Source organism: Tamandua tetradactyla, chromosome 1, assembly GCF_023851605.1.
Source record: "Tamandua tetradactyla isolate mTamTet1 chromosome 1, mTamTet1.pri, whole genome shotgun sequence".
In the NCBI taxonomy this organism is placed as follows: Eukaryota; Metazoa; Chordata; class Mammalia; order Pilosa; family Myrmecophagidae; genus Tamandua; species Tamandua tetradactyla.
This window is the reverse complement of record NC_135327.1, coordinates 28,930,947-28,957,451: the sequence shown is the minus strand read 5'-3', so window position 1 is coordinate 28,957,451 and position 26,505 is coordinate 28,930,947. Positions and strand designations below refer to the sequence as shown.

The window sequence follows — 26,505 nt, the reverse complement described above, 5'->3', positions numbered from 1 at the left end:
TTTTTGGAGAATGTGGGTGGGAAAAAAAACAAGAGATGGTGAGGGGATTTTTCTTATGCTTTCAGAAACTTTTCATTTGTTTTAACACGCTTTCAAAAATCGATGGAAAATAAATACTCATAAGCCAAGAGATAACACTCTTCTCTTTGCCTTGATCTCTGCTAGCCTATCTTTGTATTTACATAATACAAAGATAGTATTATACAAAGTATAATACAAAAATACTTCCCAGTACATCTAAGGAGAGACAGTTGCCCTTAAAAATGATCAAAGAGCTTTCTCCATTCCACATTTACTCCACGCATTTGAGTCTGTGCTCAGCTCCCTCAAAATAACAGAATATTTTAAAACGAGAATATTTCATTGATCACAAAGTAAAAGTTCCTCCATCAAGGAAAACCCTTCATGAGCTTCAGAGTTTCCCATTTCCCACACATCAAAGGATTTGTCAAATAACAGTATAGGCTTAAAAATAATCATGGTTTTCGTACAAGTAACCTTTTCTCATGTCCCTCAGAGGAGAAGTAGGAACAATTCTGTCACCTTCCCTAAAACTAAGACAAATCGTGGAAGTAAGCCATGGAATCTGTGAGAAGGAAGCTCAAATATTAAACATAGACAGTTTTCAAGGAAAGATTTTAGTAAAAGAAAAATACTTCTCATGGCATTGCGTTCCTCAGCTTTCAGAGATACTTGACCCCACCTGCTTCCCCCTGAGGACGCCCTCTGTATTTACAGTCTGTACTGCTCATCTGGGCACTTAATTATTTACTCTCCCCTGCTGTGGGAGCTGACCTCCTGGCTTGATTGACTTTCCCCCCCAAATAATGTTATTCTGAGCTCCCTTGAAGGAAACCACTGCATGACTTCTCTCTCCTATGCCCTGGATATTAACTTTTTTTTTCACCTGGGAGTACGAGAAGTTTTTTTTCTTTTGTTTTTCATGTGGTTGTTGGTTTTGTTTTGATTTCTTTCTTTTTTTTTTTTTTTTTGGTGGGGGGAGCACCTGTGTATGACAAAAAGAGAAAACGTGGTTGGGCTGCATTGCTGATCTGGCCCCTGTGAAAGGAGAGAAGGAAGGAGTTGAATAGGGCAGAGAAAGCCTCAGACTGAGAGGCAAAGCATGGGAAGAGTCGAGGGTAACCCAAAGGGGAGCTTCAGAGCAAACATTGCTCATTACAGGAGCCCTGCAGTGGGCAAAAATGCTTGGGGCGGAGCTGAAGGGGGGGCCTGGCTATTAACTTTGGTTTGTAAAGTAAATTAGGGAGGGGCAGCTACAACCCCAGCAGAGGGCTGGTGTTAAATGCTCCTAGCCTCAGGTCCTCAAAGCTCTAAATTAGGGCTACCAGGATAAATATGTCCAACCTCCGCCCCGCCACCCCCACACACACACTCTCCCACTGTGGCTCTTCTCCAGCTCTAACACTGAAGAGTTTCTGTAGCTTTGTCTTTCAAGTAAATGGAAAAAAAATTTTTAATGGAAAGGAAAGCACAGAGGCAAGCCGGGCTCTTGGAGAGTCAGCGTGGGTGCCGTCACTGAGGAACTGAGCCCACCATCCCCGCCCAGAGAGGGGATTACCATCCTAGTAATAGCGATAAAGAGAAGCAGAAAACTCTACTAGCTCAAAACGGAATGTATACAAACTGAATTTACTCTCTCCCCTCACTTATCCTAGTCCATTTAGTAGCATTCCCTCCTCCTTTCTCTAGCACACAATCCTCCTCTTTGAAAGCTCAGCTCAAAGGCTACATCCATTCCTTCTCCAACTCCTATCTACAGCTATTCTAAACCCAGCCTCCACTGTCATCCATGCCACCTGGGCTGGATAATTGGCTCTGATTAGCCTCTTGGGTTTCTAACTTGTCCCCTCCAATCTGTTCTCCAACCAACAACCCTTATAAATAGCAGCCAACATATAAATCAAGACCCAGAGCCTTTGTTTACCAAGAGCCTCCAGCAAGCCTGGTCTTTTTTTCAGTTCCTCCAACTCACCACATACTTCACCCACAAACACACACATGCTTCCTCTGCCTGGATGTTCTTTCCCCAACTCTTGATCCGACTAATGCCTACTCGCTCCCAGATCTCTGCTTCCACAGCCACTTTCTCAGAGAAACCTTCCCCAGTGCCTCACCCACCACCGCTTCCCAACGCGACTCATAAGTGTTCATTACTTCCTATATGTTCCTTTAAGTAGAAACCCTATATTTGTTTCTGTGAATATTTGATTGGAATTTGTCTCCACCACTGGATTGTAAGTGTCAGGAGACCAGGATCTGCTCAGTGCACCCCTCGGTCTCTAGCAGAGCCCTCAGCCTGTAGAGGATGCTCAATGCAATCTTGGTAGGTGAATGAATGATTAATGGCTTTCCAGATTGCTCCAATTGTAGTGAACTACTCCTTCCTCTGCACTCCCAGGCTCATGGCTGATGAATATAGATGCACACACTGTTATTCTGGCAATTGTGTAAATGCCTCCCTATCAGAGCTCACCACCCTGATGGCAGGCAATCTCTCAATCTCTTAGGCTTTGCCTTTGTTTCTACAAACTTCAACCTCTCCCCCACCTCCACTCTCCCTTCCAAATGCCTCCTCTTGTCTCCTTTCCCCCTCTCCAGCTGTTGTCTGAAGATGGGCATTTGGGAGAAAGGTCCTTTTTGGAAATTAAGACCCTTTCTTCCATTGTACCTGGAATCTAACTGCCTGTGCTCCCATGGGAAACAAAATTATGCATAATATGCCCTCTATTTCTTAAATATTTCCATTAATGCCTTATTAAAAGTGTCTTGGGCAAAGCCTCGGCAACAATTAGAATTGGAAATAGATTCCTTGGTAGTGGTCTGTCCACTCGACTCTGAAGAGTTTAGCGCTGTGCCGGGCACACAGGTGCACCCCAAATGTTCGGGGCTGCTGCTACAATTTCTTGTTCTCCCCTCAAGTCAGTCTGTGAAAGCCTGACTGGTCCCTCCAGGATTCTTTCTTCAACAGCCCAGAGGATGAGCCTCTCCAAGTCCTGCCTGGATTGTGGGGAGGAGTCTGGGGAGGAGTCTAGCGATGAGCCAGCTCCCTTGGATGGTGGGAAGAATGGAGGTGAGGATGCCAGTTAGAGGAGGGGGTGTTATATCTCTTTCTAATGCACCAGAAAAGAGAAAATCCTGGGTCTACCCCTGGCTCAACGCACAACCTCAGACAAGTCATTTGATGTCTCCAACCCTTAGTTTCTCCATTTGTACAATGGGGATAAGAAAACCTGCCTCCGAGACTTCTGAGGATTCAATGTTTTAATGGCTTCTGTGCACCCAATCCAAAATAGGTCCCCATTCAAATCTAGCTCGCTTCCTTCCCTTCTTTCTGTGTCAGAACTCCCCAAGGCTTCCCACCTGGATTTTATTCTTCTTTTGTAACATAAACTTTGATGGTCTTTGCTTTTAAAACTAAAACATTAATTATTGCTTGAGGTATCTGGAGAAACCCCTTCCAAATTATAGTGGAATGCTATGCTTAGGGGAGATTATGCTATTGCAAAATACTTAGGGTTTTCCCTTGTGGAGAAAGGGAAAGAATGGGCTGCTCTGCCTAACCCACAGGACAGGCACGTGAAGTTAAAGCATGCCTCAAGAAGGAAGACTGTTGCTGTCCATCTTGAACAGCTGGGGGTGCCCCGTGGGGTGAATGATCATAACAAGCCATTATCCTCTGGGAAAAGGTCCCTGCCTTTCACGGTAGGCAAATCCACCAGCTAAGCTGCTGCAACTCTGGACACGCACAGCTGCCCTATTGCAGCAACTGCTCTGTCTAAAGATATACACTATCCTATTTCTAGACAAATGCAAGCACGTTTCAGATGATGGACTTTTGCTTTCAAAACTGTTTTAAATGTCTTTTGTGGACTTGTGGTGATTGGCTGGAGACTATGTTTTTATTTTCCCTTTTTCTCCTAATGTACATTGTTAAAGTATAATTTCCAAAAAGGTAAAACCATAATTCTCATGCAATGTAAAATGAACACATGTCAAAGATTTTATTCAACTGATTAATAAATGAAGGAATCAGAATATGTTAAAACCAAGTTAAAGGATGACAAACCAAGTATTCATAGGCAATTTAATAAAGGACTATTAGGACGTGATTATAGGTTTAGATACAAAACTGGTTAAAGACCTACAAAGTAATAAATTGCATCCTTTGGGGTTATCTTTTCCTACTGAACAGAAATTATTTGCATCTTTAAGGGAAAAACTATCTATAAATTAGCATATAAATTCACTGAGACTTAACCTTTAATTAATAATCTTTATAAGATTCTAAAACTCTATACCCTCAAAAGCTTCATCTCTGCTAGTTTCACCAAGCTGAGTCCCTATGTTAATATAAAACCCACTCTCAAGACATTCAAGGAATGGTAATTCAGCATGTGACTGGCCAGGACTTGAGGTCCATCTTCTGGACATCATGGGGGGTGTCCTTATTAAGGTCCACCTAAGAAGGTGGACCAAGAGTCAGACAAAGCTTCCATGACCTCCTTAGTCTACTAGGGAAATAGGAGCTCTTGGTGCTGTGTGTCTTTCTACCTTATAAAGACTTGAAAATGGAAGCATTTGCATTATTCGTCTTTGTACCCAAACCCTATTCATCCATAAACTCAACAAGTGTTTAATGAACGCCTACTACATGCTGGGCCCTGGGCATGCAGCAGAGAACAAGGAAAATGCAGGCCAGGCTCCCCTGGAGCTTATGTTCTGGTTGGGGAGACAGATGGCGAATAGATGATGGCCAACTTAATGAACTGAGTACAAATAGGATAAGTACTGACATGAAAGGGTGTTAAGCAAGAACACAGGGCAGCTAGTTTGGTCTGAGGGAGAGTATCAGGGAATTCTTTTCTAAAGAAGTAACATTTAAGATAAGTCTGGAAAGATGAGTGGGATTGCCAGGGGTGACGGGTTGCTGACTGTTTGGGGGCAGAGGGAGCAGCCTGTGACGGACTCCAGCTGCCAGAGAGTGTGGTGCTCTTGCAGTCTGGTAAGGAAGTGATACCCATGAGGCCGGAAATGTGGGCAGGACTAAATCGCACAGGGCCTTGAAGGTTGGGTGGTGCTGGGGCTTCATCCAAAGCCCACTGAGGAGCCACTGAAAAGTTGTCAAGTGGGAGTGGCAAGATCAAAATTTGTGTTTCTGAAAACTCCAGTACCAAGGTGCACGACAAACATCCAATAAATGTTTGCTACATTTGTAAAGGGTCAAACAGCTGACCCAAGGAGACAGCTCAGGGTGCCTGAATCTTGGAGCAGCCATATCTCAGCTCTCTGCTTTTCACTTTTTGAATATCAGACACCAAATGATTTTTTATCATTCCTTCCAGTTGAGGATATCTGATTCACCATGGGTAGGAGAGGAAATCTCTCCAGACAGGAATTTCCCTCATCCTACTCATGTCCATAACTCTTTCAAACCTCTCTCTTTTTTTTAAATGAGTTAAAGATGGGGGTGGGGGCAGCAGGGGAGATGGCACTTTCCAAGTTTTACACAAGTTATTGACTTTCAGTGGCAGAAAGGCTTTGGTGGATTCTGTGGTTTTAGGTAGTTGGTATTTCAAAAGAACGTGTTAAAAAATTATTCCAAGCTTCCTTAACAAAGATTTTTAAATAAACGTGCCATCCAACAAAAAAACTAATGCATGGGGCTGATGAGAGTACAAAGAAATGGGCAGTCTCAGCCACTGTGGGCGGAGGTGTAAATTGATTAAAACCTTGCTGGAGTGAAGAAAGAGCCCTGATGATTTTCCTCCCGCCAACTTCAGGGCCAGAATTTTATCCTTGGAAACAATTAAAGGGGCTTACAAATATTTGGCTGTAAAGATGACTATTTCTACATTGTTTATAATAGCTAAAAACTGGGATTAACTAAAATGTCCCCAAGATCAGGAAGGACAAGTATGGTTTATCCACCCAGTGGATACCATGCAGGTATTTAAAAGGCTACTGAAGAAGACTACTGACATGGGAGGCCATTCACAATCTATTTTGAAGTGGAAAAAACTAAAAATTGGAACTATGAGTCGTATGATCCCATTAGTTCTTTAAATTATTATTAATAAGAAGTAGGTTTACAGAAGAATCATGCAGAGCTATTAGGTTTTAATACATAGCTACGACTACACAAGGAAAGATCCGGAAGACACCAACAAGAGGATTGGCACGGTTGTCTGTGGCAGTGGCACTGTGGGCATTTCAGATTTCTTCGGTGTGCTTATCATGAGTTTGCATTTTTTTCTTTAATGAGTTTTTATTGTTTTCATAGTAATAAAAACAAAGAAGCTTTTACAGAAATTTTTAGGATCTCCGTTGCAGATTTGTGGGGGATTTTCAACGCGTTCTTGTCTACATGAGGGATTTAATTCCATTTATGCTTCTCAGATATATTCAATGTAGTGTTTCCCTAAGAACGCACAAGCCTGTATGGTTAAGATGGATTTTATCAGAAATTGACTATCCAATTCCATTTCTGTTACAACAAAAACATATTTTGCAAACAATGCAACTGAATTCTCAGCAAATGTAATGGAAGGGTTGATCATTTTTTGCTTTGATTTCCTTATAAACTATATTTTTAGGTGCTAATGGGTATTAAAAGTATAATTAACTAAATTTATTTAAAGACAGAAAGAAAAAACAACTGGAAGGGTAAATACCAACACAATATGACTAAATCTACGTAGTGGAATTGTGGGTAATTTTCATTTTCTTCTTTTTGCTTCTTCATATTTCTTACTTTTTCTTTAATGAATATACATTGATATAATAAGGGAAAACATTATTAATTTTAAAACTCTGTAGAAACTAATTGCCTTCACTTAATTACAGCAGAAACAATTACAGTTTAAATAAAGAAGGTACTTACCCATCCCTGATGTCTCAACAAGGCAATTTTTTAGGGAGACAGCGTGGTTTACTGGAAGAGCAAATCTGAGAATTTGGAAGCCTGAGTTTTGATCCTGGCTGTGTGACCACAGACAAATCACCTAACCTCTCTGAGTCTTTGCGTTATTTTTCATTTATTCATGAACATTTACTGGCAGCTTTCCCATGTACCAGGGCCTATGCTCAATGCAGGGAACAGAATAACAAATAAGCGAGGTATGGTCCTAGGCATGCTGGAACTTCCAGTCCAATTCAGGAGAAAAATCACAACAACAGCTAGATAAATAACACTCACTAAATGCCAGTCATTTAGTGATGAGCTTTGCACCCATCAACCCATTGTATACTCTCAATTATGCATTACTCTTAATTCCCATCTTACAGATGAGGAAACTGAAGTCCAGAGAAGTTAACTAATTTATTTAGCTCAAGATTCTGCAACTAGGAAGTCACAGAAGCAAGATTTCAATTACATGTTGTGCTGCACTCAATTATTTAACTACCAGGATTATAGTCCAATGAAAATGGGACTAAAGAGCATATTTTAGGGAGACGCAAGCTGTTCTCAGGGTAGAGGTAAGATTTTCTCGAAGATGTAACATTTAGGCTAGACCCCAAGAATGGGCAAGAATAAATCAGGCAAAGAGGAAGGACAAGAACACCTGAGGGCAAAGGGGTGAAATAAAGTAGCAGTGGCGAAGCTGCTCTCACACCTCTAAACGAGCAGCCTGGGTCACAGTCCTTGGTAATGGTAAGAATGATGAGTTCTCTTCTCCCCCTGTCCCCAGGCCCTCTTGGCCAAGGCGCTGTATGACAACCACCCGGACTGCTCCGAAGAGCTGGCTTTCTGCAAAGGAGACATCCTGACCATTTTGGAGCAGAATGTGCCAGAGAGCGAGGGCTGGTGGAAGTGCGGGCTCCATGGAAGACGCGGCCTGGCTCCTGCCAACCGCCTCCAAATCCTCTTGGAGGCTCCTGCAGACAGACCCTGTCCCCATTTCCCAAGGAGCCCAGAAGAAGCTCTCTCCGGTTCAGAGGGAGCCTACCAGGTGCCCTCCCTACTCAGCCCTCCACCTCCAGGCCCCGTCTATGAGCAGATGAAGAGCTGGGTGGAGGCGCCCCTGCCATCCACCGCCCAGGTCTATGAATTCCCCGACCCTTCTGCCAATGCCAGAATCATCTGTGAAAAGACTCTAAGCTTTCCACAACAGGTAAGCCTGTTTCTAAATAGAACAGATGGGTCAAACGGTATGGGAACCCACAGGGCTCATCAGGAGGAGGTCCAAATGTGTAAAATGGGAGTCGGGATGGTTGCAGCAACCGTGTGAGCTTGAGTGCATGGTGAGCCAGAGAGCCCGGTGGTCCCACTTCCACCGTGATGAAGACTGAAGCCTCCCCTGTGACGCCCCCCCCCACCTCCCACCCCCGGTTTGTGGGAAAGCCATTTTCAGTCAAGCTTTGCATGAGAGTGTCACAGGTCTCCATGTTGGCTTTTTTTCACTATGAGGCAACGCTGGGACCACTAGCGATAAATGGTGGCATTGCATCTCCATGGGCTCAAAGGGAAGAAATTGCTCATCAGATTAAAAAATGCACATTCCCTTCAATGCAGAAATTTTACTTTAGAATTGCTACAGAAATACACAAGTAGGCAAATATGTATGTGAATAAGGGAGGCCATGGTCATGATAGAATTGCTCATCAAGGGGGAAAATCGAAGAAGCCTAAATGTTCATTAATGGAGCAATTGGTTAAATAAATTTTGACATATCACTACAGTGAAATGATATTATGTGGTTCTAAAGAAATTGAGATAGTTACGTGAGGTGTTTATAAGAGGAAAGAAAGAGCCATTTAAGTAAAAACCAAACAATAACAAAACCACAGAAAAATTTTCAGCCTGGGTGTGTATTTTCACACATAGAAAAAGATCTAGAAGAACACACGCCCAATTGCTAATAGTGGTTACCCTTGGGAGGTGGCATTGGTTACGGAGAAGGTGAAAGAAGGTGTTAAGCTGGACCTTATTTTAGTCACTCAAGTGTCCCAGGACATGGACTCATCCCTGGCATGGGGTCAGTACTCAAGAAATGTTAGGTGAACAAATAGATTAGGAAAAAAATCGTGTGCTATAGCAAGCATATAGTATATCTATACTTTTTTAAATTATCAGTTTTTTTTTAAAAAGGCAAAGAAGCACTCAGTAAATGCAGAATGAAAACCTATTTAAAGAAGGAAAGGAATTGAAAGACGAAAGAAAAAAATAAGTGTTGTCTTCCGCAAAGTCCTGGCCTTCATGAGGTGTTAAGAATGCAGAACAGATTTGCATGGTCCCCGTCACTGCTGGTATTTCCTGTCATCAGACACTTTGCTTTCAGCTGAAATGACACAGCCCATCTGGCCTCAGCCTGTGCCCAGGAAAGACCCCCACCCCACCCCACCCCACCCCCCACCATGTGTGTGCAGGGGGGTGCGGGGAACCTACCAATCGGGCCTCCTCCAAGCCTACTTCTGATACCTCCTTCAAATAGGAAGGTGTTTGATTCTGTAAAAGATTTTGAATTCTTGAGATTTTCGAACTCCCTGAGCTGTAAGGCCCAGAAGGAGACAGCCGGTCGACAGGACAGCTGGCGGCCAGCAGCAGCGGGAAGGCTGATGAGCCTCCCACGGTCCATGCAGTGGACCCTGAGCTGCTCGGCTGGAGCAGATGGCCCAGACCCAAGCCTGGCATGCTCAGCTGCTGTGTGAGCAGCTGACCCCAAGCAGGGCCTTGTCTGTCTTTCCACAAAGAATTGCAAGCGACATTCGTTGAGGTTGAATTTTTCTTTTAATTTGAATTTATTTTCAAAGCCATTACAGGAAAAAAAATTGGCGGGGGGGGGGGTTCATTTTTCCTCTCCCTAAAGGAAAAGCAGATGCATTGTCTGCTGTTTGCAGGTATTCTCGGCACAGAGCCGGGCCCACCAGGCCTACAATATTGAACAAATGTAATCAATATTTGTTGAATGAATGAAGAGACCAATGCAACGTAGGGTTTTATAACCATGGGCTTCCCTGTTGACTTCTAGACTGACAGTAGTATAAATGGAAAGATAAAAGCCTACTGTTGAAACTTAACTTGGAAAAGCAGTCAGGGACACTAGCTACAAGAGAGTTGTGCTTAATTTGAAGGTCCACTGACTTTCAACGACTGAGCCCTCGCTGGTGCAGGCCGAGGTGACAGACAGAAACCACGGCACCAAAGGGGAATTCAGAACCAGGGGCTCTCTGCCACTCTTGCGTGGTTTTGAGGTTGCCACAGTAAAACACCTGGGGAACTTTCCTGCCCTTTATTCCTGCCATAAGTTCCTTCCATGTCTGCCCTGTCTGCATTTTTGCTCCTTCACTCCCCAGCTTTTTTTTGAAGCCCATCTCAGGCTTCAAAGTCGGAAGTCCTGTGACAATTGGACTGGTCTGGAGGCATCACAGCACTCCCCAGGCTTCTCTTTCTTCTTGTGCATATGAGAAGGTTCGACCCTAATGTTGCCTGCAGATGTACCTGTTGGTGATTCTAAATGATTTAGCTACTGCTTCTTCCATAAGAAGGAAGGAGCCATACGAATGAGAAGAATAGCTAATAAGCAATTAAAAATAAAAGTGAAGCCCACATTCTTGCCAGTAAAAAAAGGCAGGCCATCTCCTTTCTGCTGTGTGTTCCAGTGTCCAGACCCAAGTCCAAAGCTGCCTCAGAAGTCCATTCTCGACAGAAGTGGTCATTAGTAGAAATCAGCAAGTCCGAGTCCCTAACTCTGGGCTCCTTTCAATGGGCAGCTCACAGACGTGGACACGGCCTAGGGAGACCAGTTCCTGTCTCTCTTATGTTTCTCTTTTGACTCTCTCTAGATTAAGGGGAGCCAAAATTAAAAACGAAGAAAGTTGATTCACATCACTTTCCCCAAGAGTCCTCCAGACTCTTTAAGAGGAGAGCCTGTATGAGAATCAGATGTCTCTATACCTGGAAGAGACCTCTGTGGTCTTCAGATTCAACAAATACCCTGCTTTATACGAATGAGGAAGCTGACTGCCAGCGAGGTGAACTGGCTCATCCACAGTCATGTGGCCAGTCAATACTGAGCTGGAACTAAAGCTTATTGTGGTTGTCTGCTTATCTGTCCACTCCCTAGACTGTCGATGCCCCAAAGACAGAGCCCTTATCTCAACCACGGGTGCACCCCTGCTGTTATTTCACTTGACCTTGTGGCTGGAAACAGCTCTTCTTTCCAATGCGCTTTATATGAAGTCAAGCTTAGAGACCCTAAGGGTACAGTTCTGTGAATGTTCACAAGGTGGACAGTCCGAGTCACTCGTATCCACACCAGGAATCAGAACACAACCAGCACCCCACCTGATACCCCCACCCCAGCAGCCTTCTTGAAGTCACTTCCCCTCCCCTCACCCCGGGAAACCACCATATTGAGCTCTGTTTTACTTTTTATTCCAGCTTCCTTAATATAATATGCTGACATAAAAAAAATAATAATAGCCACTTAAAGAACATATTTGATTTCAGTTTAAATTCAGAGAAGGAAGTCTTGTGTTTTAGGTAGCAAGGGCCAGATTTACTAATGAAATTGCTCTTGGACCCACAGGTTCCTGAACTGGACTTCCCTTCTAGCTCCCTATACCTTTTTGAAGCCCTATTGTTCAAGCTTGTTCCTTAATTGTTCGTCACCTTAAACCTCCATTTTCCAAGAAACACTGAGCATTTTTGAACTGATTTCCTTCCATCTGAAATTCCTCTACAGTGGTAACCCCCCACCCCAACCCCCACCGTCCCCCACAGGAAAGTCCCTTAGCTCTGAGGTGGTTTTACATTTGTGACCTACAAAATCAGCTATGTAAGTAAAATGGGCCTGAAGTAAGGGGGGAAAAATAGGCAATGGAGCACATTTGGAAAGGCTCTGGAGTGGGCGATAGATTGGTGTGCTGGAATGAGTTGGGGCAGTGAGGGAGGAGGAGGGTATCAAAAGGGGCTGGAGGCAATGGGTGATGACTATGCATGGACTTGTCATGCATGGCGTTTGGGTCAAAATGCAAGGGAGAATCATTGAGGGATTTTGTCCTAGACTGATCTACCCAAGGCCACCAGAGACAAACCCATGGTCTGACAAAATCGGATTTATTGTCCCCTTGCACCAAGATGTCCCAAAGTGTTGTAGCAACTCAAAAGCAGAATTGGCACAATAGTTTGGATGCTCAGGGCATAATAAAATGCTTGCTTTGTTGCAAACGGCCAAGACAACCAATACACAATAACCAGGTCAGGGGCACACAGCACCCTTAAAGGTGGAGGATGCCAGAGTCTCTAAAGTCCATCATCCTGAGGGAGGACATAAGGTGGGCGGGGACCTCTGAGGAAAGGTCTCAGGGCCCGTCCAGCAGGGCATCAACAGAGGGTCCAAAGCCAAGGGTGGGAGGCGCTGATGTCCATGCGTTCAGGCCAGCAGAAGCGCACAGCACAGCAGGGACACTGGAGCCGGAAGTCAGGGTGACTGGGGGTCACCCTGCTTGACACTCACTGGAGTGATACCTGCACTGGTGTTTATGCCTCTGAGGACTGGCCGTCAATATTCTTATCAAGGGAGTGTCCCTCTGACAGGTCTCAAGCCAGTCCTTATGTCCTTGCATACATGGCTGGTTATCACTTGTTACAAAAAACCTGTTTTTCTCAATTTGTTGACATATTAACTACATTTAGCATGTTTACAGTATTTGGGGAAAAGACCATTAATATCATTTCAATACACAGCAGGAGGGACTGCCCAGAGCAAAGGAAGCACAGGGCAGCTCACAAACAAAGGAGTAGGTAGAGTTATCATGGGATGGGGAAAAAATGGAATGAAGGTGAACTATAAAAGAAACTTTGTGTCCTTTGGCTCAAAGCCAAGCCAGGTGGTGTATAAAGGGTCAATGTTGGGTGGGACTGCAAAGTGGGCTCAGGCTGCTGTTTCCTGGGGAGCTACAAAGCTAAGAGGGATATGGGATGTTGTATCAGAGACCCCTTATCCAAATCTCGCCCGGTGACTGGGAATTGAGGCTGCCCCTCTATGTCAAAATGACTCAGATCCACCAGGCAAGAGTGGGATGTTTCCTTCTTACTGATAAATTTCAAACAGCAATGCTTCTGAAAGTCTAGGATTTTAGAGAACGAGGTTTCTCAGTAAGAAAGAATTTGTCATTCAAAGAAGGCAGTTGTTCTAACACTTGCCAGCTGCACTCTCCTGTTATTTTTCCTGGTCACTGTACAGCTGGCTGCTTCTGGGTCTGTAAGTCCAGCCTGATGAATGCCCAGGGAGATTTTTACAATTGGAGCTCACTTTTGCTACTCCAGCCTGTACCTATTCACCAAAACAAACAAATAAATACTAGCACCTACCACAGGTTGGTCACAGGGCTGGGTCCTGGGACATCGTCCTGAACAAAGGGACCCTGATCTGGTCCTTATGAACCTGTCTCTCCACCGAGATTCACCTTTTTAAACCCTAACCGTCCCCACCATCCAACTTGCAAAGCCCCCTAGCCTGATGACAGGCTCCATTCTCCCTCGCTGGACTCCGGAACTTCACCTTTGCCTCTCTTCCAGGCCCTGCCTCTTTCCAGCCTGTTTCCTAGGTGTGTCCATACCTAACAGATGGGGGTCCCTACCCTATACTGTTGCCCATTCCCAGGCCCTGCCCAGGGACATTCTGGTTCAAGATATCTGAGGTGGGAGCCCTGGCATCTGTATTATTTTTTAAGTTTACCAGGTAATTGAGATCTGCAGCCGGGCCTGAAGCCCACTAGCTCTCTAGCACCCAGCGGGGCCTGGCATGGAGTCAGCTGGAATCCAAGGCTCCCATTGACAGGTGTGGACTCCAGGACTGAGAAGCCAGGTTTTCCAAAACCAGTGCCTGACAAACTGACAAAGTGCTCTTAATAGAACACAAATCTGATTGCAAATCCTACCCTTTGTGGGATAAAATCCATACTCCTTACTGTGACCTGTTCCTGGGCCACATTTCCGACTTCCACTCCTCCCTTCACTCTCTCTCCCATCACAGTCAGGTTCTCCTCTGCCCAGCAACAGGGGCTGGCTGTCGTCCTCTGGCCTCTCCTCCCCCTACAGCCCTTGGCCTGAGGGACGTTGCTTGGACAGACCTCAGCTTCCCCCCACCGACCTCAGTCCCTCCACTTCACACCCCTAAGTCCCTGCCTGCCGGTCTCGCTCTCTGCCCTGTCCTCGGCACCATTGGATGATACATGAACAACCACCATCAGCTTCGCAGCCTCCTGATTCCTACAGACCCTCAGAATCACCTGGGAAACTCGTTTATTCTGCAGATTTCCAGTCTCCACCCCAGGACTCAGAGATTTGACACAACCAAAGTGGGGCCTGAGAATCTGCATTTTAATCCTATTGCCAGGCAGCTGTGGGCCACTGGCGAGGAGGGCCGCCCTCCCCACATCACCTCCCGTGATTTCTTCTCCCAGGCCCGGAAGGGAAGGGCCTGCTGGTCAGTGGTGTTAGGCAAACCCCGCGACAATGGCTGAGTGTCTCTGCTGGTCGTTATAGCTAGCACCAATGCCTCCTTCAGCTTTGCTCTCTTCTTTCTCTCTCCCAGACCGTCTTCACGCTTCCCAGACCTGCTCGGGCCTCGCTGCCAGCTCTGTCTTCCCAGGTGTACGATGTACCTGTCCAGAGCCGGGTCGCCTCAGTCCTCAAGGTGAGCCTCGATCAGTGACCAGGCGCCACCCAGACATGCTGGCACTGGGCGGGGGGATCTCCTTGTCCCACGGACGTTGCATTTCAGCTCTACTGCAGGAGATCTGTGGGAGCTTCCATTTGCAGCAACTCCAAAATACACATGAGTACTCAGAGGCCAACTCTGTCATCTACTTTGGGCCCACAGAGCCCACACCTGCTTAAGAGAAAGTTAGCACTGTTTGAATTCTGGATAGTGTTAAGTTTTTTACTTTTCACTTGAATATATATTGTGTTTTGCAAAGTTTGTGTATATGTAGATACACATATTCATATTCATACATACACACACCACAGTCTCACCTTTATCGCTAGAAGAGATTTGTGTGTGTGTGTGTGTGTGTATGTTTTAATTTATTTGTAGTTGCTGGTACATCAAATTGGAAAGACACGCATTATATGCTCAGAAAACAGCTCCACTCATTTCCTAGCCCGTCCTAACTGCCCCCAGCCTCTCTCCAGGATTCTCAACCTCGGTTGTACAGGGGTATCACCTGGCAGATTTAAGAATTCCTGCTGCCCAGGTCCCAATCCCAGAGACTCTAATATAACTGGTCTGGGGGTGGCCTGGGTACTGGGATTTTTTAACTCCCCAGATGATTCTAATGCTCAGCCAAGGGTGAGAACCACAGCTCTCATCTAAGGAAAACTTCAAGCAGCTCTGTGACTTCATGGTCTCTCACAGGTAGTAAGAAGTCACTGTAGTCCCCCCAGTTTCAGTTGAGGGGTCTAAATATCCTGCCAAGGAAATAATCAGACTTCCTACTTCATTTAAAGCAAAAGCTTCTGCCCTCCCCACCTTGGCTCCCACAGCAGGCACTGAGGGTTGGTGGACTCCCTGTTCATTCCCATCTATCATCCATCACCTCTGCTCCTCTCTCACTCTCTCAGCCTCCTCCAGAGCTGAGGGGAGGCAGGGAGGGAGGGGGAGAGAACCAGGCAGAAATGTCATACTTGCGTGATTCTGTTGTGGCTAAGTGGCAGTAATGATCTTCGGAAGTGGCATGTGTTGAAAGCTGTCTTTTCTGGAATGTTCCTGAAAGTGCTAGCCCTTCTCTGTGCCCACCTCACTGCTGGTCATTTCTTACCTGCATCCCTCTCTGGCCAGGGGCTTAAGCTCTGTCCTGAGCTCCTGGGCAGGCAGGACTTCGTCAGCCTGTTGCTCCTGAGAGCCCCTCATTCATCCCTGCCAGGGCTGTGTTCCAGCTTTCGCATGGCCCATATGTGGTCCATGGAAACCATGCAAGCTCCCTTTGCCATGACAAATTCCAGGAGCACAGGCGAGGTCCAGCCAGGTGAGGCCAGCAAGGCACTCACTCAGGTGCAACACTTTTAGATAAAGACACACTTGCCCAACTCACCTCACTCACCTCACCCCAATCTCAGCCTTGGGGAATTCTGTCTTTACTGAAAATTTTTATATTTTATTCTGGTTTTTTTTTTTTACATTAACTGCAGTTTTGGAAAATATTTCAATAAAGTGTTATTCATCTTAACTGCTGAGTTTTTTGGCACCCCCTGAAAATTTTCACCCAAGGTCAGTACCTCTCTTGCCTCATCCTAGACCCAGCCCTATGGACAATCCATCCCTGGCTCAGCTACCACTCTGTGCTTTGCCATCAGCCTCTCACCTTTTCATTTTCTCTGGCCAGAGTTGGGCCCCATGCACTGGGGCCCCAAGCTCAGGTGGCACCTCTCAAGTCATTGAATGGTCCCATGGAGAACTTTCTACTTGGCTTGAGGGGAATGCAAAGCCTCCCATCTTTCCCCAACTAAAGAGAGGTCAGTAGGAGACTTACCTCCAACTCTCTCCAAAGAAACCCCCTCTCCAATTTCCAGCTCTTTTCTCTTTCTTTGCAAAGCCTGTTTTGATGTTCTCTCACCTTGCTTTGGAACTAGGACCCTATTTTTCACATTTTAATATATACATTTTCTAATTGATGTACATCAGTAGCAATTATTTGTACCAGGACCATGGATTCTTGCTTTTGACTGTGTGTATATATGTGTGTGTGTGTGTATGTATTTGGCCTTTGTGTAGAGATGGTAGCCACTCAATGAATATTTATAGGATGAATAAATGAATAATAAACACAGGAAAATTTCTACTGAGAAAAAAAACCTGAAAGAAGACATATTTAGGTCCCAATCTTATTAATTCTGGCTTAATTCAACCTTAAGGCTAACTCACAGAAAGAAATGAATTATTATTTTTAACTCAAGCAATTCCAGTTAACTCTTCCTCTAGTTTGTCCCTTACCTTCAGTCAAGAAGGCACTTTTTAAAGCACAAAGTCTACTGCAGAATGTACACCTACTATAGCATGTCAACTTCTACATAACAGTTGAAGGCCCCAGAGTCTTCAGTGACTTGTGTTTTCATCTGGAAAAAATATTGGTGTGTGATGTGTAGCCATTGGGAAGGAAAAAATCCAAGTTGTTCTCTTTTGTGGTCTTTCCCCAGGAGCCAGAGAAGCAGCAGGTATATGATATACCGGCCAGCGCCCAAAAGGCAGGACTCTCTCTTCCACTCAGCCAAGCAAGTGTAAGTAAAGAGAGGCGCTGAGATTCCCTGTTATTAAAACCTGAAGCTCCTCTGGGAAATTTTATTTGCTTGATCAAAAATAGGAATGTAAATGCCTTGAAGCAGAACATTTCTTTTGAGGCAAACCCCCTTAATTTCCATGGTGTTTGGGGATAGGACTCGCTGTATAGTTTTGGAAAAGTCACTTCTCAATGCCTTAGTTTCTTCTAATAGTCTTGCTGAGGGTATTAAATGAGATAATTCCTGCAAAGGACCTAGCATAAAGTGATAACAAAACAGTAACCTAATAGGTAATTTCTTCTCATTATTGTATACCCCATCAATGCATTGTGTTAAAGTAGATTTTTATTTGTATATAGGGGAGATAATTTCATGTGAAATCTGTATATCCCCTGTTTATTACTGGATTTTTCCACATGTATGGAATGGATTTAATCCCAGGATTATTAGGGAAGGCCTTACAAAAGAGGTAGCATGTTAGCTGTGTCTTGAAGGATGCACAGGAGTTTGTTAGATGAAAACAAAAGGGTTTCAAAGACACTTACAGCAAAGGACCAGCTTGGGAAAATTTTAATTAAATTAAGCATTTTGTATTCAGGGAAAGCTAAACAGCTGGGGCGGGGGTTGGATCTACAAGGAGATTAGAGGCAAGGGGGCGGATAGCTGTGGTGAAAGTGGAGAGAAGAGGTTTGAAAGGAGGACAGAGCCAGATTGTGAAGGGCCTTGAGTGATGACAGCAATGGGGAGCCATGGAAGGAGTCTGAGCAGGGCAGTGACAACCTAATTGCTAAGAAGCTCAGTTCCCAGCCCTTGGTATCACTCACATTAGTTGAGTGAGCCCTTCAAACACTCTTTTTATTGCTACTAAACTGGACAACCTCATGTGATTCTTCCACAGGGGCACAGTGTTCCCTCGACATTGCCGATCATAAGAAATGGAGGCTACAATATGTTACCAAACCCTCAAAAGTCAGAATGGATTTACGACACACCAGTGTCCCCAGAAAAAGCCACTCTAAGAAATGCATCTCTAATCAGCTTTGTGCATGTCCCCATGTCTACTTCTACTTTCCATACTCCTCCAAATAGCAAAGCAGGGTGTCCTGATCAACAACTGTATAAAGATGAGCCCAGGCAGAAAAAACTCAGCCTTCCAGAGCTTCCTGGCTATGGCTTTTTGGCACCCAGGAACATGTTCCCTTTGGTTGAAGGTGTCAGCTACAAGGTTCCTTCAAGCTTTCTGATTCTTCGAGCAGAACAGCAGAATACCAAGCCAAACATTTACGACATTCCTAAAGCCACATCAAGTGCTGCTCAGACTGTGAAAAAGCTGGAGAAAGCTGATGGGGCTGCAGAGATCCACAAGGACCACAGTTCCTCATGGTTCTCCAGACAGGTGACATCCATATCTCCTGAACCAGACAGATTATCCGTTTCCAGTTCTGACAGCAGAGCCAGCATTATTTCCTCGTGTTCTTCCACATCCACGGACTCCTCTAGCTCCTCGTCCTCGGAGGAGTTAGCAAAGGAGCTCTCCTTGGACTTGGACATGGCCAAAGAGACAGTAACGGCTCTGCAGCAAAAGGTGGTCAGCTCTGTCGCAGGCCTGATGCTCTTTGTGAATAGGAAGTGGAGGTTCCGAGAGAGTCTGGAAGCCAACCTTGATGCAATTCACAGGGCGTCTGACCACATAGAAGAGTCTTTAAAAGAATTCTTGGACTTTGCCCGAGGAGTCTGTGGGGCTGCTTGCAACCTCACTGACAGTCACCTTCAAGCCAGAATTAGGGGGCAACTACAGTTAATCTCCAACTCCTACCAGACCCTGCTTGAAACAAAGGAAAGCCTAAATGCCTGCAATTGGGCCCTGGAAGTTCTTGTGACTGACAAAGTCCAAAGCACCCCAGATGACCTTGAGAGATTTGTCATGGTGGCGCGGATGGTTCCGGAAGACACCAAGAAGTTTGCCTCTATTGTCATCGCCAATGGCAGGCTCCTCTTTAAGCAGAACTGTGACAAGGAAGAGACTGACAAACTGATCCCAAATGCAGAATTTAAATCTGAAAAATGCATTCAGCTTCCTCAAAGAGAACCTGAATCACACCAAAGGAGCACTCCTTTTCATGAACAAAGGGGAAATGAACAGTCCCCTGAACTATTAAAGAAAAATAGGACAAATGTCTGTGGACAGGTGAGTTCAAAGTTCCAAGTGGTTACAGCAAGGGGGGTTTTGATTGTCACCTTGAGTGGTCAACACTAAGTTAGATGCTGAGAATCTCTCAATAGTTTATAGGGTTTGGGTAGCCATTGGTTCCATAGTCCAGAAAATCAAATTCATGACAGTAAAAATGTACATGAGTCCTATTAGGAAGTAAGATAAGTTGTTTAATATTAAGGGAGATAGGTCAGCATATTTGGATTTCTTCTGGAAATTTTTGAGTTTACCTCTGGTACAGGAATTAGAAATGATTTTTTAAATATTTTAAAATCTGTTCTCTGACTTTAAAAACTCATCATCAAGTTTCCTTGCATTTTTGGAAGTTACAAATTTAGTCATAGTCAATGTGTTTCTTAGAAACAGAAGAGGAAGTATAAACACTTTTCCACATTGTTAATGGTCAAATCAGTCTCCAGACTCTAGTTACTCTTAGAAATATTTTGCTGGATGTGTGCAGACATTATAGAAGGAGAACCACTCATTCAGGAATCACAAGCCTCAAGAAGCCTAGCAGGTTACTTGAGGGCTGGGCCTCTGTATCAGAGAGATAGCATGGAGCCATGGACTCTGAATAAAGGGGGCTGCTCTCCCAAAATGCATAATGATGTAAGAGCCAGGACAAGGTCTAGAGAAGTGAGAAGTCTGGATGTTGTCATTGCACAATATCTTAAATGGGTATATAGTGCACATTTGTATATACATACATACATATATATATATATATATATATATATATATATATGTACATTTATGTAATTTTAAAAAATACTGTGTGGGCCATTATATGAGGCTATGTTGGTAGGTAAAATTCAACCCTTAGGCTGCCAGTTTGACAGCCAAAGTCTCTTCTGGTTGAAAATGGCATCAGTTGGCAGAACCACAAACAAAAATATAAGGTTGAATGCTCAAGTCTTAAACTCAAGGAGCTATATAGAAGTCTAAAAACTTCAAGTTGGTAATTCAAAGGGTTTTTAACTTTCAGAAGTCGTTTAACCCAGACGAGAAAGAAAAACCCTGCTTGGAACAAAGGGCAGAAAAATACAACGACTTAGGAACCAAGGTAAGTCACGGTGCTCACTCTTCAATATTCCTGATTAATACAAAGCAACCTTAGAGACTTTCATCCTGCTACATACAATTTGACATTTTAATAAAAAGATGACTCACATGGGGGGGGTTGTGCTTGTTTTTTCCTTTCTAAGAGGTAGAAGGAGACTCAGGCTGTGGACTGTGAACCTTTAACCACTAATGAAATGATTCCAAGTGCTCTGCAGGTTTACTGAAGGGGGTGGAGGTGGGGGTAGGTTACCCACATGGCATTAAATAGCATGGACTTGTGTTCCCTCTGACATTTTCTTTCAATGTGTCAGATTACCAGAAAAGAGACCATTTTGGTTTGGGCCTTGTGTATCTACAACACCTTTTTAACACTTAATGTTCTTCCTTTTTTTTTTTTTTTTAAAGATGTTATCATTGTGCTTTTAAAAAATTGGTTATCTTCCATTTGTGGCAAATGATAGTAGTTTTCCACTTACCAGCTTTGTAAAGTTTCCCCTGAAATTAATTAAAAACCATGACTCTATTAAAGATGAAGATAAAGAAAACGGAATTTTTTGAGAGGGAGGCAGAAAGAGCATAAATTCTGAAAGTTATATGTGAATTATGAAGCCTGGGAAATGGTGAGCCAGTTCAACTCCATGGGGCCCAGGGAGTGAGAGAGAAGGAGAGATATATCCAATTGCTCAGACACAGTCCTGCTACTTTTCAGAGGCGGACTAGATTGAAACCTAGGTCTCCTGGTGCTCAGACCCCCAAACGCCAAACACTTTGAGCTTGCCATAATGCTAACATGCTATTTTGCTCAACATAAATTATGCTTTGGACCAGTGGTTCTCAGACTTGAGCATGCATGATAGGACTTGGAGGGCTTATTAAAATCCAGGTGGCTGGGCCCCACTCCCCGATTTTCTGATTCAGTAGAAGTGCACCTGAGAGTTTTCCTTTCTAGTAAGTTCCCAGGTGATGCTGATGCTACTGGTCCAAGGATTGCACTTGGAGAACCACTGCTTTAGACTGACAGGGCTTTGCAATGAGGGGAGGGGGCACTATTGACCTTTGGGGGGACAATTTTCCATGGTATGGATGGACTATTTAGCATCCCTAGCTCCGGCCCACTAACTGCTTACAGTGATCCCTAGTCAGTGTGGAAACCAGAAACATCTCCACACGTTTCCAACGCCCCAGACTGAGAAACATAGTCCATTTTTCATTTACCTGTAGCTAGTATTTTCTTTTCTTTCTTTCTCTTTTTTTTTTTTTTTTTTTTTACATGGGCAGGCACCGGAAATCGAACCTGGGTCCTCTGGCATGGCAGGCGAGCATTCTTGCCTGCTGAGCCACCGTGGCCCGCCCTATAGTTAGTCTTTTCAAGCTAAGTTTCTGATGTTCCAATATTTAGATCTTTCTCTTTTTTCCTAACCTGTGCTCTATGCATCTCATCCTCTCTGCCTCCAAAGAGTCTCAACCAAAACCACAACCTTTTCTTGACTTTGTATTATGAAAATAGTATTTTATTCATTTTCTAAATATGAAATTCTAATAATGAATTTCCTTCTCCAAAGTACATCTTCCTCCTCCTTTTCATATTTCAACTCCAACACTACCGCCCCTGGAAAAGTCACTATTTTATATCAGACTTGTCCGAGTGCTTCCAGGTGGTGAATTTTGAGACCATAGGTAGATGAGAAAGTACACAGTTTAATGGAAGAATGAGAGCTCTTTAATTTTTCAATTGAATGACTTCTTGGCAGCCACTTATCTTCTCTGAACTTGTTTCCTCATCTATAAAATAACAAGGGGCCTTTCAATTGTTACCTGGAGTGGTCGCTGTAAAAGTAAATGTTGAGGGCAGGTCACAGTGGCTCAGCAGGCAGAGTTCTTGCCTGCCATGCAGGAGACCCAGGTTTGATTTCAAAACAAAAACAAAAACAAAAAAAGTAGATGTTGAGAATCTTTCAATGGCGTATAAGCTTTTGGAAGACATTGGTTCCATATTCCAGAAAATAAATTCCTGAAAGCAATAGTCTAGATGAAACCTTATTAGTAAGTAAGGTAAATATGGCAATATCAATGCAGATAGATGAGGATATTGGATTTGTTCTGGAAATTTTGGGGTTTGGGGTTTACCTCTGATACTGGAATTACAAATGACTTTTAAAATCCGTTCCTTGAATAAATTTTTAAAATCTCAACTTTCAAGTTTGCTTGGGTATTTGAAAATGATAAATTTAGTCATTGTCAATGTGGCTCTTAGAATGGTTTTCCTAAGGTTCGTTGAAAAGATTGAATAAGATAATATATATGTATATAACGTGCTTTGAAAATGTTAAGGTGTTAGACAAATGGTGCAGTATTGGGCTTCACAAACAAAACTGTACGTTTTCATATAAAAGGTTTTGCAAACTGAGCAAAAACAGCGAAACAGACAACCACAGTCTGTCAACTGATTTTATTTCTTTTATATTTTTTTCTTCCCCATCTCTAGAATCCTAACTCTCTTACACCCCAACTCTTGAGTCAGCAGAATCCCGAGATGAAAATCCACCTTTCTGAGCACAGCCGGCTTTACTTTGGGGCGCTCTTCAAAGCCATCAGTGTATTCCATGGCAGCCTCGGCATCAACCAGCCCCCCGAGACCATCATCAGGCAGAGCAAACTGGTCATCATGGTCGGGCAGAAGCTGGTGGACGTGCTGTGCAAAGAGACCCAGGAGAGGGACGTGCGCAACGAGATCCTGCGCAGCAGCAGCCACCTCTGCAGCCTGCTCAAGAACCTGGCACTGGCTACCAAGAACGCGGTGCTCAAGTACCCGAGCCCTGAAGCCTTGAGGCACCTCCAGGCCGAGGCAGAGAAGCTGGAGCAACACGCGCAGCAATTCAGAGGGACGTTGTAATGAAGTCATCCTTCTGTACTCCTTTACCTTTTCACCTCTTAGCCTCAGCTTCGCACCCTCAACCTGTGTCACTCTGTACTCTGGGAAAAGGCAGCGTGGGGTGGGGTACGCCAACACTGAAACAGCCACAGTGTCCAAAGTCGGCCTTACCAAGTGGCTGAGCACCCCAGGACATTGATGTACCCCACGTGGCTAAGCACCCCAGGACATTGATGTACCCCATAGGGGTTCAGAGAAGAAAGTCAGGTTTTAAGGACCTTGCTAAGTTTAGCACTTAGCTCAGACACTGTCCCGGCATGGAGTGATTTTGCCAAAATCACTTTTTATATTGGTTAAATGTGTGTGTTTTGAATTCATTCATTCAACACTTATTTATTGAGCACCATCAATTTTTAGATGTTGAAGATATAGCAGTGAATCAAACAGAGGCCCTGTTGACAGGGAATTTACAGGCTAGTGGGGGAGACAGGCAAGGAACTCTGAAGAATGTCAAGTGATAATAAATGCAAAGGAGAAAATAAAGTAGATTAAGCGAAGGATGGCTTATTTTTAGGTGATTAATTTCTCTTGTATCCATTAGGAAATAGAATGAGTTTTTCTTTTTGGATTGAATTATTTCTGTGAAATTGATACAAAAAAGTTTACCTATGTCTTATACCAAAGAATACATATATTTTTTGCTATTCCATCTTAACCTAGTTAAAAATTCATGTTCTATTTACAACATAGCATGTTCTTTTTGATTCCCTATTAATTTATTTTGTACCTTATAGAGTCTGGGTTGATAAATTCAGTGTACTCAATTTATTTTGTCATTGTAGAGTCTGGGTTGATAAATTCTGTGTGCTCAATCAAAAAAGGTTTATACCTTTCAACAGCATCAAATCCTCTGTAATAATTTATAATATTATTTTAATGTGATCAGGTATTTAAACATTATTTGCAGCATTCCTTTCTTTGGAAAAGTCTTTGACCCATTTCACTCATGTTCTGGTACTAAACTCAAGCCTCCAATATTTACTTTTGTCTTTTGAATGCTTTCCCACGAGACCTGCAGAGAGATGCAGCAACGGCCAGATTCTTATGTGCAAGACTAGCACAGGAAAAGCAGGCTGCCTATGGTGGTGCAGTGAAGAAGGTGTGGTGTGGACAGGATACCTATTGCTGGGCACATATCTGGAAGTGGTGCAGAGCTGCCCTCAAGTCAAACCACCTTCTCTTCCTCTCCTTACAGCTAGATCTTTAGCTCCAGTTGCTGTGGTTACACCATCCCTTTACTCGAAGTGAAGGTCACTGTCTTCTATGCTCATGTCAGCCATATAAAGACCTTTGCCAGCCTGGGAACAGCATCTCCAAGCTGGAAGTCACCCCAAATGGTACCAAATCCAACTCCTATCTGCTACTGTGCACTTGGTAGACACTTTCAAAATACTGACAACAGGAAAGCTGATTATTTCTACTGAGTTGGTCTCAGGGTCCTAAAAGAAGAATCACATCTTCGTGAGGCTCAGCTCTCTACAGTTGCACAGAGAGATCCTAGAAGACCACATAAGTGAACAGCCCTGGTCTGTGTCAGTTAGAACTTCTTGGAAACTTACTGACTTAAGCTATATCAGAATAATCCAGGAGTAGGCTGGATTCAAGCCTGACTGGTTACAGGGGCTGCAACAGTATCATTGAGACCCAGCTTCTAGGTCCCATTTTTTCTGGGCTAACTGCTATGATTACAATGTGGCTGCCCCACATTTTTTGTTGTCGTAGTTGTTACTCTGCTTGGACTAGCTTTTACCTTACTCTGCTTGGACCAGGTCCTGCCTCTGAAAATCCTGCGATGAGCAGGGTCCTGTGAGGTTCAGGTTGGCATAAAGCTGGAATTCACCCCTGCACACGCACACACACACATTCCATATATCCTGAGAAAGGCAAAGGGATGGCTCTTTCACGAACTGTGGGATTTTACCCAGTTGCAAACCAACAAGTTAGCATGCCAGTTTCATGGGTACTGGCAGAAGACAGGAGATTCTGGGGTCAGAGACAAGGACTGTATTCTTCATCGTATGGCAAGCAGTTTCAACTTCATCTTCACATCAGTTCCCATGTCCCCCAATTCCCAGAGGTGGATGTAGGTGGATATTGTAAACACATGGGTTTGTGTCACAGCCAAGGGACCCCAAGTTAGGAAACTCTAATCTTTATAATGGTCTTCAGGCAAACTGCCCAACCTTTACCTTGGAGGGAGACATTATCTTTGTGATACTGGACAGCAAACAAACCTGTACTTCTGTTCTGGCAGAAGAGACACTATTTCTATCTTCCAAGGCTGTTTGCTGCAAACATCTTTGACAAGATAATCCATAGCAAAACTTTGCCTCTATTCAGAAGATAGGCAGAGACCCACGAAGAACTGTCTCCCCACAGGATCCCCTAGAATATTGTTGAAAGAAGGAGAAATTGTTGCAGGGAGGCAGACAATCAATTTTTACTCCTGTGGGCAAAATTGTTTTTACACAATAATAATATTAATAGCAACTATTCATTAAGTGATAACTACATGCCATTCATTGTTCTAATTCTTTAGATATTTTAACACGTTTAGCCCTCCCTAAGTACCATACTTGCTCATAGGAAATGGACAGGCTCTCTGGTTTCAGAACACTATATTTATGCATTTATATTTAAAATATGAGTTCAAACTAAGAATCTTTGTTCACAAAGTACAAAACTATTGGGTTTAAAATCATGAAACTGCTGTTCTTAGCTAAATGTATTTCCTTCCTTTTTTGAAAGAGGGAGGTTTAGAGGGACAGTTTCCACTGATGCGTTCAATAGGATAATTATTTCTGAAAATTTTTGTATTATAGAATAAAATCACATTTTTTTTCACTTTTGGCAAATTATTGCTAACTTTTTTTGTTGTTTAATACCTGGAGTTCTGTACCGTTTCCTCCCAGGAAGTAAGAGGAAATGGTGGGTGGCATGTGGTGATAGTGGGTGGCATGTGGTGAAGGTGGTGGTAGCAACTGGACCTCAATTAAGTTGAATTTTATTGGGAGGATGGAAGTGGTGATGTGATCAGTATCACAAGCCCCGAGG

At 43.8% G+C, this 26,505-nt stretch overlaps 1 protein-coding gene across 2 annotated transcripts in view; it reads left to right on the top strand.

Annotated features, from left to right (window-relative positions):
• The window catches only part of CASS4 (Cas scaffold protein family member 4), a 41,340-nt gene extending 15,043 nt beyond the window's left edge, over window positions 1-26,297 (top strand). For both annotated transcript variants that reach the window (XM_077113357.1, XM_077113365.1), the window contains 6 exons: window positions 7,710-8,132; window positions 14,562-14,663; window positions 17,165-17,245; window positions 18,144-19,433; window positions 20,443-20,520; window positions 23,005-26,297. In XM_077113357.1, coding sequence (XP_076969472.1) covers window positions 7,710-8,132; window positions 14,562-14,663; window positions 17,165-17,245; window positions 18,144-19,433; window positions 20,443-20,520; window positions 23,005-23,412 — 2,382 coding nt within the window. In that variant the 3' untranslated portion in view covers window positions 23,413-26,297. The remainder of the gene's footprint in view (window positions 1-7,709; window positions 8,133-14,561; window positions 14,664-17,164; window positions 17,246-18,143; window positions 19,434-20,442; window positions 20,521-23,004) is intronic.
• Window positions 26,298-26,505: the final 208 nt, after the last annotated feature.